Consider the following 11,898-nt stretch of genomic DNA (forward strand, 5'->3'; position numbering starts at 1 on the left):
AAAAAAACACACCTATGAATAAGCCTATGTAGTATTATTAAGAACAAAAGTCAACCACCCAATCCGGACCTGTTGAGATTCTCCGTTACCAGATGTAGTGGAGTTATGAATGATAATTCCATAACGGAAACCTAACGAATGGTAAAAAAATCTGCACCATTAAATCGATATTAAAAAAAAATTTAGTAGTAAAATAAAAACACTAAATTTTCTTAAAGTTATAATTTATATTTTTAAAAAAATCTGTTTTACTTAAAAAATAATTTTAATATTATAAATAAAATTTTATCTTTTATATTAATTTTTTGTCAATCAATTTTTTTTAATTATATACTTATCACATATTCATCATCGTATCATACCATTTTTTCTCATTTTTTCTTATTCGAGTAGCAATCTCTCTCGACTTCTATTATTTTCATAGATATTTTCTCTCCATACTTTTTTTTATTTTACTGCCATTCACTCCATCTTTACTATCTCACTTCACTGCAATTCGAAAGCTTTCATCATTAATATTAAAGACAAAAAATATATATTTTTTTATCTTTTAAAAATTCTTTTAAAAAAATTATTCAAATAAATTTTAAGTATTAGAATGTCTTTATAAATTGTTCTTCTATGTGTAATAAACTTGGTGAAAAAAGCCTCCTCATCTCAAAAACTACGAAATTCGAATGATCGCAAGAATTTTGAACAAATATTATGCATAAAAAATTTAACTTTGTGAATCGCTTTTGAATTTTATCAGTGTGCATTATTTCTTCCTTTGTGATTATTCGTCTAAATAAATTTTAAATTGGATGAGCATGTAAAAGAAATTTCGGCAGCAATAATTTCACTTCACAATTTTTTATTACATTTGATTGTAGCCTAATGGTTACTATTGCCTTGTAGCACAATTTAACTATTAAAGCACAAGGATAACTGAAATAATAAGAAAGTAACAAATATAATTAACAAAGTATTTAAACATCCCGTGTTGCAACGTGAATCATTTTCTGGTCTGATCGATGAGGTGCTCAAATCTTCTTCTATGTGTATTGAAATTAAAGATTTATTTAAATTTCAATTCTTACATGCCTGCAGAAAATAAATGTTAGGTTTTTTTGAGCATATAACTATTTGGAAAAAATTATCTCTCACATAACAATAGTGTTAGTATATATAGACTATAGAGTACTGTACTTCAAGCTCAAAGTATATATATAACACGGAAACCAAAATGGAACACAAAGTAAATTTAAAAATAAATTAAACTATTGAAATATTTTGGATTAGTTGCACTTTCCCTCTTGAACATTATTATTAGGTCACATGCAACTTTAGCCCTTAAACTTTAAAAATGCGCAAATTAACATTTAAATTTTTAAAGATTTAGAGCTAAAGATCACATAATCTACAATTCAGAGAGTAAATCGCAATTATCCCAAATATTTATTTCATATGTTATTTTGACTACATCTTAAGGCCCTTGTCATATAGGTAAATGATTTATATGCTTTATTTTTCAATATCTTATTAATCTTTGGTGAATTCTACCCAATCATTTTTAAAATAATATAAAAATTATCTTCTATGATGTGTCACACTTTTAATTTAAGTTATTATCTTAAGCATAGTTAGATTATACTGTAATAAATTTTTAAAAAGGGTAAATGTATAATTTATTAAAAGATTAGAAACTGATTGTTTTTAATTTTCCAAATCACGTTAACGGTAGCCCCTCTCTCAATGTAACTCAGCAACTCTTTCTCACTAGTCAGCCTCTCCTGAAGTCTCGAAGACTCGAACGGCGAACTCCAGAGTACAGAAGTCACAATTACCGGCTCCTCTGATTCGTCTCGCCAACTCCGGTGCGTCTCCAGTAATACACCGTCACGTTTGTGGCTCCCCTACTTTGCGTCGTCACGTCTCTTTGCTCTGGTGCATCTCTTGTCATCGCGTCCTCGTTCGTTGCTACTGTCACCTCTGGCCAGAATCTGCTTCGCCGTGTTTAGATAAATTGGTTTTCTCTCTTCTCTGCATTCTTAAAACTTCCTATAAGTTTTTTTTATGTATTCAATTGGCTTATAATTTGATTAAAATCAACGAGGCAGTGTTGCTTTGGAGATGCACGAAAATGAAAAAAATGGGGAAGAGCGAAAGGCCGAAAGTCATTACAGAGGATTAGAATACAATTACATTTTCTGGAAACGATTTAGAAAAAAGTCATGTTTCAATTTTTAATACTTTAAAATTAAAAATTGCATATTTACACATTTTAAAAACTAATTTAATTATAAAATATTCTAACTATGGCTAACCTAATAACTAATTAAAAAGTGACACATATCACACCAGATAAATTACATGTTACTTTACAAAGAGTATGATAGAATTCACCTTAATTTTTATACTACTCTAAACTTTTGGCGCAATTTAAAAAAAAATTAAGATAATTTAAAAAAAAATGGTCTTTACATATTTTGAGATTATGTAACTTATAAATATATAGTTTAGATGGATGCAGTAATATATAGTGGCATGATACTATTTTTTAAAAAAAATTAAATTAATAATAGCAAAAGTAACAAGTCAAATATGAAATCAGAGAAGTAATCAATCAAACTAAATTAACGTGGAAGAGATTACAAAAGTAACAATAAAAAAAGGTTTTCATAGGAATGTACAAAAGAACATAGAAGAAAAATTCAAAAGTTACCGTGTCGCGACCTGAGGAGATGCATCGACAGAAGAGACAACGAAAAAAGAGATTGTCGAAGTACATGGTGGCATTAGCGCTAGTAGTAAGGAGATGAATGACTGTAGCGGTGGTGGTGGCAGTGACGACAACGACCACTACAAGATTTTTATTTATTTGTGGAGGTTTATAACCCCCACCAAATGGTTTGTGAGGGTTTCCAAAACTCCCAAAATTTGAGGTGCCACGAGGTCTTTTGTGGGGGTTTTTAAAAACCTCCACGATCTATTTAATGGAGGTTTTAAATGTGTTTAGTGGGGGTTTTATATTATACTTTTGTGACAGTTTTAAATCACTTTTGTGACGGTTTAAAACCCCCACAAATTGATTTTTTAATTTAACAAAAATTAACTATTTTGTGAGATTTTCAAACCTCCACAAATTTTCATACTCTCAAATTAGATATTTTTTAATATTAAAATTTAAAAACTAAATCTTGACAATTCAAAACACAGTCAAAAAATTCTTTACAATTCAGAGACACCCCCATCCAGATCGGTAATACAGCCCAAGAACAAAAGTATTTGATTCAAACATTCATGATCATAGAATCTACAACTTAATATATATATATAAAACTTAGAAATTAAACATGAAGAATGCTCCAGATGTATCAATTATCAAATGAGATTTCAAAGAGAATTAATAACCTCTCATTTATTAAGCAGCAAGAAATACAATGTTCTGAGTATAAGGTACAAAATGGAAAATCAAGTACTTTATAAGCCTTCCTTACAAGTCAGGTTCAAGGCTTCAATTGTGTATTCATTGAAAATTTTGATTTTCTATATGCATACCGTGCAGCCACCTAATGCCGCTACCCAGGCCACTTTCTAAGAAAATAGGGAAGAGGAACGTGGCTGGGAAGGGTGGAAAACAACCATCAATTCTCATGAGTGATTAACTGCTTCTTTAATTAATCTGTCTTCTGTGCCCAATGATGCAGGTTACAAAATATTCACAATTGTAGTATAATTGAAAATGCTTTAGTATTCAGGAGAAGATAGAGTGATATAATACCTATAAAACTTGCAAAGGTTCCAATGATTCTCCATGATTGTGGAGAAGGCGAATAGCAGCATTAAACATGGGCTCCTTACCATCTTGTGGATCCAAATACATTTCAAGCAACCTGAGGCCATCATCAGATTTAAAAATGCAAAAATCCATTACAATGTGCAAAAGAACTTCTAAATAAATATTTTTCCAATCTAACACCTTGTAATTGTTTGCATTTAAGTGTTCTATTGCATGTCACACAAATTAACCAGAGAATTACAAAGAAACTGGAGAGCTTTGCTTCTATCGTTTTAATGAATTTATATTTATTCATTTATTTTATTGAGGATACCTGGTCCTCAAATATCTATGTAATATCCTTCTCTTCTTGTAAATGATATTTCTTCTTTTGTCAGATACTAATAATATTCGGAGGAGTCATGTGAAAGAAAGTAAAATTACCGGGAGATATGTACCATCAATAGAGAGATTGAAGCAGCTTAGGCGATCTCCAACAAGTGAATAAGCTCCACACTGGAGAACTATTGCACCGGGTTGATATGTTTCCACTACTTTAGAGATGATCTATAGTATAAAAATTTTCAAAGTTTCAGATTAAATGGAATCAAGTAAGAAATAATGCACAGAGACAAAGTGAGAGGGAGTTGGACTTACAGTATTGAAAAGTCGACTAAAGCTAGGGTCATCTATTCCATCCTTGAATGGGACATCTATGGCATAATACTTGCCTTCTTTTTCTCCTATTTCCGTCAATACAGTTATATCAGTTCCAATCATTCAAAAATAGAGCTTTAATATATTTTAAAGAATAAAAATATTCAATTTCAGCAAATATGCAGCTAGCAACATGCCACTATCAAGTGGTGCCTGAGACCTGACAACTTACAAAAATACAGACTTAAAAATATATATGGGACTTCTAACATAATAAACTACAAAGTTATAATAGACTTCTAACATATTTAAAACAAAACAGGATATAATAGACTTCTAACATTATGTTTCAGCCTAACTCTATATTAGTATTCAAGATAAATCATAAACAAAACTAGGCCATAACACATCCGAATACTTAAAACCATTCTAAATGATATATGATGTGATAATGATTGTACAATGGGATCCCTTCAGAAGACACTGTTCTATACTCTTTAGACCATTACCTTATGAAGACAATTGGAACCTGCCACTAGGCTTTCTTCTTCTCCATCCCTGACATTTTCCAAATTCAAAAACCATTCAGCATCACCAATATTAACAAGAATAAAAGAGAGGAAGGAAAGATTTTCAAGTCACAAACTTACAAAGATAAGATAATACACAAATGTCAATCCAGCCAATACAACAAATGCGATCTGAAATACGTTGTACCTGTTATGTAGCAGCCATTTTGTCAGGTTATATATAAGCAAAGTATAGACAAAGGAAAAAATAATACAAGTAAATATTCATATTAACTCTTCAACAATAATAGTGAAAATAACATTCCTAATATGAATATCATATAAGTTATTGATGCAACACAAAATGTAGCCATTAAATGGTAAACACTAAATCAAATATTTACTTTGAACACTAATCCAATATATTTTAGGTGTGTGAATATTAAAAACCTAGTAGGATAAGGTTTTGTTGTTGTTATAGTACAAGAAAAAAAGTAGACCATCTTACTATGCGGTATATATTTGCAAACTATTAAAAGGTTCCACATTTGCCCTTAAAAGGATACAGGAAAGTGAAAAAAAATCCAGCTCTACTCACTTGTACAAATATTTAATTCCACGCAGAGACTCCAAGGCGTGGCCAAATATTTCCTGTGCTGTAGCTGCTTGATCATAGTAGGCAAATGCTGTCGCACAAAACTGGATCACACTGAAATAGTGAAATATTTTAACATTATTAGCAGTTTAGTCAAAGCACATGAATACAACATAGGCAAGTCAACTGCTTCAACAACGGAGCCCTCTTTCATTATTCCATCGGCAATTTCTGTGGCCAAAACAGACAAATTATTCAGATTGTGGAAAACACTTCAGAATACAACATATTTATACAAAATCAATCTTCAAGGAATTAAAGAACAAACTAGCAATCATGGTTAGAGTACTTATTTCATTCATACTGTTGGACCTGCCAACAAAGAAGTCCCTAAGTCTGCAATAGCTGAACAGCTATCAGCACAAATTCTTGGATAGCAATGTGATCATATCAGTAAATTAGAACTGAAATCATAAACCATTTACGATCATGTCATAAGAAAAACTAGCAGAATTATACTAATTTTTTTGGTCTTCACATACCAGTTCTTTTGTCTCCAATAAGTATATCTCCCATATCAAACTTTTGCAAAGAAAAAAAAAAGATAAAAGTTAGTAAAAAAAAGAAGGGAAATAAAAAATGCATTGTAATTTTTAAGAAAAAAGACTATATTTAATGATTAACCTCCCAATATCTTTTTCTTGACACAGGCACATAAGTGTGCTTTCCCTTGTAGTCCAAAAACAAGTTCGCCCCCATTCTCTTCCTCTGGGTTACGGTTCAGCCAAAATGAAAACATCGATTCCTTAACAAAACCTTGATCAAGCATATTGTACCTGTTACACATTATATCTGACAAGAAACAGGAATCAGATGAACTTGAAGAAATGAATAATCAAAATTTGGATGCTAGCAGTACCAAACTGGAACAGCTTTTCCAACTACTATCTCTTAAAAGTGACTAGTGCAAACTAATTAGAATGCTCTGTTTAAACAATTGCAAACAAAAGCTTCAGTGTCTTAAATCAATCCTGCTACTGAACTTAAAGCAAACTGCATCATGAATTACCATCATCTTCAGAAACTGCAACAACAAGGTTAGTTAGACAGTGCATTAACCTTGACATGAGCAAAGATGTTATAATCAACTTATACAATAAAATAGAGAAAACAAGAATTGGAAAAATAAAATGAATGAAAATGGTTCTACTTACTAACCTGATGGTCATTGTTGTACTTATCAAATATCAACAGCCTTTGCTTTGCTCCAATGGTCTCTAATCTGTGCTATTGTTGTTGAGAAAAGTATCAATTTCCAAGAAAAGGGAAGAATCCATCATGCTGTTGTTGAATCAAGAGCATAATTAATCAATAATCATGAATCAGAGCATGGAGTTGTTGAATCAGGGGAAAAAGGAAGAATAAAATAAAATAAAAATAGCATCAATTATAAAATGATCAAAATGGAGAAATAAAACTCAACAAGAAAGTTATAATTGAATTATTGATTGCTAACCAAATATGCGATTCACATCGTCCGATCCTTCGATAGAAGGTGACGCCGCGATACGCTGAGCTTTGCGACCTCGGTCCATGTCTACTCTTCTTCACCTGTTGCGCTCTATGAAGAACCATTCTTTGCTCCACCGCCGCCATTGCTGTTGCACTATCACCGCCGCCGCACTACCACCGCTGCGATCTTTCTTCATAACAAATTCCAACCACGCTATATATGCATGAAAAATGTAGAGAAAAAGTGAAAAACAATTGAATATCCAAACTGAGTTAAATAAATAACAATGAAAAAGAAAAAAAAATGAACAAACAGAAATTGAACTTAGGTGATTGAGGAGAAAATCAAACGCGTCGACAGATAAGCTTGATGGAGGCTCCGACGGTGACTACGAACTCACTCTCTCTTATCTCGAAAGCTATGGCGTGTAGACGAGCTTACTCTCTCTCTCTGATCTCGAACACTAGAGCTTACTCTCTCTCTCTCTCTCTGATCTCGAACACTAGAGCGAGCTTGATGGTGATAATGGAGAAGAGATGAATGTGGTGGTAATAGATCTAGGGTTTCAGATCTCACATAAACATTGATTTGGATTTTGGACGATTTTAAACTTGAAATTTTTAAATTTTAACTAACAATAATTAATGGGAGTTTTAGATGATGCCACAAATAAAATAGATTGGGGAGGTTTTAAAAAATCTCCATAAAAAAAATTCCATAATTAAATAGAAATCTTGTAGTGGACGGCTGTAATTTAGGGTTTCGATTAGGTCTTACTCACTCTCCATCTTACTCGAAGTTAGCCCTAGTTTGCATCTTTAGTATGGGATTTGAATGTTTGTTTGGGCCTAAAATGTGTGGGTGTTTTAACTATACAATGTTAGAATTTTTATTTTTAGAAATTTTATAAATGGTCACAAATAGATGATGTTGGGGAGGTTTTGAAAAATCTCCACTATAAAACCTCCACCAATTAATAAGAATCTTGTAGTGTTTAAATCTTTAGGTCATAAAAAATTCTAATACTATATTATGAAATTATTTCTTCTAAAAATTTAAACTAATAAAAATAGACATGAATAATTATATTTCTAACCCTTAACATTTTACTTCATTTAAGTGATTAATTAATGGAGGTCACTCACATAAAGTTGTTCAAAATATCTTTTTTTAAAAATATTTTATTTCAACCAATTAAATTACCACACATAATCAGTTAAATCATATTATTTTTGTCATAAACCAGATAAATTGATTCAATAAAAAATTAGTGTTGAGTTTGAAAAAATAATATTAAAATGATGATCAAACATTATTAAAATGTTAATTAAGTGTTTATAAAATATTTTTAATTGTTTGTTTGATGCTTTTGTTTAGTGTGCAGGAAGAAAAATTAATTTTTCATTGATCCAAGAAGCATGAAAAATAAGCCTACACTAATACTCCAAATATTGATCCAAAATGAGAAACAGGTGAACCATAAAAAAAAGAAAAGGAAACAAGTCACATGTTATGAGTAGAAAAGCAAATTAATTATGCCCCAAATAAACAAGCCAATCTTGATCACCAAACAAAGGTTGCCTCATACCAAAGTGATTTAAATCAAGTGGCTGAATGTTAAAAAGAGAAAGAAATCTAAAGAGATCCAAATCCTTCAAAGTCCATGATGAATTAAAGAAAGAAACCAAAGGCCACAAGCTCCATACGGTGATCACAAAAAGCATTTATTTTCTCCCATGCATTGGTTACTGGAACTCAAATTCCAATTCAATTAATTGCATTTCTTGATAACCGAAACTCCCAATTCAATTCAATTTACTTTGCATTGAAAACTTTCACCAAAAGCTTCTCTCTTCTCTCTCCTCTCTCACTTGCTTTGATCAAATCACATCATCTTCCAAGAAAGAAAGAAAATAGAATGCACATAGAGTGGGTTATGACCAAAGGCTACAGGCTCCATACGAAAGCTATTCTCTCTTCTCTCTCCTCTCTCTTGCTTCGGTCAAATCACTCTTTCATAGAAGAAGAAAGAAAAAAATGGAAGACACAGAGGGAAGAAGATTTTTTCCACAGAAGAAAGATCTGCGAAGTGAGGCTAAAAGATTTCTTTGCCAAGAAAAGAACAGAAAAGTCTCGGTTCTTGAAGCAAATCTATCTTGAAGGCTCAGCAAAAATTTGTTTTCGTTTTTGTGCTACAAAGAAGATCTAAGTCTCAGAATCTGTAGCTGGAAGAAGCAAAAATGGAAAGCATGAAGCTGTCCTAGGTTAGATGCTCATCAACACTCAGAATCAAATTTTGGAGCCAAAATCAAGATCAATGGCCAAGATTGAAGAATATGGATGAAAAAGGATGAGAGAGGTGCATGCAAATAGATTCGATTTCTCTCTCTCTCCTCTGTTGAAGCTGCTGTTACTCTGTTGTTGGAGAAAAAGACAGTGCTAGGGTTGAATGTGACTCAACCTTGGAAGCTTCACTCTTCTATATTAAGGGTGAACGGCCAAGGGTTGAAGGTAAGGAGTGAGAGCACACGTTTGGGTTCCCATAACTTTTTGAGCTGTTTATTCTTCTCCTTCATGGCTTTCATTGAATTTTTTTTTCAATTTAGTCTGTCTGTGTTTCATTGGTAAAAGGCAAAATGTGAGGTTTTGTAAGAAAAAACCAATGAGTGAAAAAAGGCAGAGTTAAAGAAAAAGCCATAGTTATCTCAGAAATTCTTCGTATGTATTTCTGTTTTGTTGTCATGATCCTGAGGGGATTCCCTTGCAAGTTGGGTTAGCACTTTACAGTTGAAAGCTAGGGTGAGTCCTAGTCCCTTGCAAGTTGGGTGAGCACTTTGTTGTTGAAAGCTAGATTGAGATCTAGTCAAATTCAGATTGGGTGTAGAATCTGGATTTGTCCCAGATAGAAATGGGTAGTTCCTAGGAAGAAATTGGTGTTTGTAATGTTGTGAAAACATAGTGAAATTCCATCATTGTTGTGATTGAGACTGGATGTAGGCTACATTGCACCTAGTAGCTGAACTAGGATATATCTGGCGTTACTTCTTTTTCCCTACTCCTTTCTCTGTTTCTGTTTATCAGGAGACAAAAATAAAAGTGTCTCTCAACTCGTCACGAGCCAAAACAAAAGTACCTCTCAACTTGGCACGACACAAAAGTAGAAATATCTCCTGAAGTTTTTCTGAAGAATCAGAAATTAATATACAGTGAAAAAGGGGCTAAGATTCAACCCCACATTCTCTTAGCCACTGATTACCATCAATTAGGTGAACCAAATTTTATACCAGTTTGAATTAGTATTTTTTTTTTATATAAAATGACTACAATATCGTTATTATACAAAATGACTAAAATATCCCTATTATATATATATATATATATATATATCTTTTCTTTGTCATCTCTCTCCTTCTCTCAGATTCTCTCCTTCTTCTTCTCTCTGCCACCCTCGTCCATTCTCACTGCCGTATGCCATCCTCCCCCTCTCACTGCTTACACACTCTCAAGGTTATCGCAGAACTGTCATCGCGTGCCTGACACCCAGCTCGAGGGGAACTGTCGTCGCCGGAGGGAAAATCATCCGTCACCCTCCTCCCCTCTCTGGCTCTCTGGCTCTGCGACTACAATTTTCTATACCTTTCTAACTATCTGTCATAGTGTAACTGCATCTCTTTTTCTCTGATTTCTGGCTCGCTGCTACTCTTCTCCTCCCCTTCGCCGCCAAATCAAGTAAGACCTCCCATTTATCCTCTTCATCGTTCAATCTGTTGTACTTATGCTATATTATTTTTTTCTTTGTGTTTTTTTTTAAATATGCTTATGATGTATTATTGATGATTCTGTTGAATTTTGAGTTATTAATTTACTAAATTTTTATTTGAATTTAGTTTATTAATATTAAATTATTGTTGTTGAGATTGAATTATAAATTCAATTTTTTTAGTTTAAAATCCTTCCCTTCAAAGCTTCAACTCAACAAACACATTTTAGTGCTGATTAAATTGCATAAAGTAACATACGTGTCGTTTTGGATGAGATTTGCTTCCTCTTGTGCAAACCTATAATCATGAAAATAGATTGCAAGAATTCAGATTATTTAATCCTAAAATCAAATGCAGCAATAACAATCATACATAATGAAGCTGCTCAAATCTCTTATTCTAATGCATAGAGATATAGGCAACAAAAACAGTTAGCATATATCAAACATCGTGTATAACACCGGTAGATTCGTCACTTCGATTAACTAACCTGTGGTCTTGCTGCTCTTTGTAGGAGCTCTGTAGAAGTACAATTGCTCGAATTGGTAAAGAAGTTGCAAGTAGAGCTTTTATGGGAAAAAAATAACAGAGAAAAAAATATGGGAAGATCAAGTCAAAAAGCACAATTGTTGCTTCTATGCACAAGCAAAATATACGGTAAGATAAAAAGCTATGTCACATCACAAAAAAAAAGAACAAGATAAAAATTAACTCTTATGAAACAATATAATAAGAAAAAAAAATCCTCCATGGTCTCATTACCTTCTCAAATGTAGCAATCAAATTATCTCTGGCAGTTGAAAATCGACTCTCCACAACCAAACTCCTAAAATAATGATAAGCAGCTGCCAGCTCATCCTCAGAATATGAAGCCAATAAGGCAAGCTAAAAAGAAGAGGAAGAAGAAGAAATACTTATCAAAATGGCATACAATACTGATGAGCGGATATTTTATACGCTTTTTGGGGTTAATTTCATATAGTTTTTAGGATGTTTTAGTTAGTTTTTAGTCTATTTCTAGTAGTTTTTAGGAAAAATTCATATTTCTGGACTTTACTATGAGTTGTGTGTTTTTCTGTAATTTCATGTATTTTTCTGGCTGA

General features: G+C 32.4%; 1 protein-coding gene and 1 long non-coding RNA gene across 22 annotated transcripts in view; both read right to left on the reverse strand.

Moving 5' to 3' along the window:
- Positions 3,369-7,718, reverse strand: LOC107625883. Of its 11 annotated transcripts, none has more exons than XR_002357939.1 (11): positions 7,038-7,718; positions 6,740-6,862; positions 6,591-6,605; positions 6,206-6,373; positions 5,525-6,103; positions 5,068-5,134; positions 4,927-4,975; positions 4,418-4,503; positions 4,205-4,327; positions 3,764-3,875; positions 3,369-3,671 (listed from the first exon to the last, which is right to left on the reverse strand). It is a non-coding gene; the product is annotated as an uncharacterized LOC107625883 (long non-coding RNA). The 11 variants fall into 11 exon arrangements; XR_002357941.1 differs by lacking the exon at positions 6,591-6,605 and having other exon boundaries at positions 5,525-5,917; positions 6,064-6,103; positions 7,038-7,713; XR_002357937.1 differs by lacking the exon at positions 6,591-6,605 and having other exon boundaries at positions 5,525-5,985; positions 6,064-6,103; positions 7,038-7,712.
- LOC107625882 (protein SMG7-like) overlaps positions 10,981-11,898 on the reverse strand; it is a 7,483-nt gene continuing 6,565 nt past the window's right edge. For 9 of the 11 annotated variants that reach the window (XR_002357933.1, XR_002357928.1, XR_002357930.1 and 6 more), the window contains 3 exons: positions 11,558-11,680; positions 11,286-11,361; positions 10,981-11,092 (listed from right to left, as the gene is read on the reverse strand). Coding sequence is in view for 3 of the 11 variants with exons in the window: in XM_021116269.1 (XP_020971928.1) it covers positions 11,031-11,092; positions 11,286-11,361; positions 11,558-11,680 (261 nt within the window). In the remaining 8 variants the exon portion in view is untranslated. Of the gene's footprint in view, positions 11,093-11,133; positions 11,362-11,557; positions 11,681-11,898 lie in introns of those variants that run through there. The other 2 variants (XR_002357929.1, XR_002357927.1) reach the window with 2 other exon arrangements.

This window comes from Arachis ipaensis, chromosome B02 (assembly GCF_000816755.2).
Source record: "Arachis ipaensis cultivar K30076 chromosome B02, Araip1.1, whole genome shotgun sequence".
Taxonomy (NCBI): domain Eukaryota; kingdom Viridiplantae; phylum Streptophyta; class Magnoliopsida; order Fabales; family Fabaceae; genus Arachis; species Arachis ipaensis.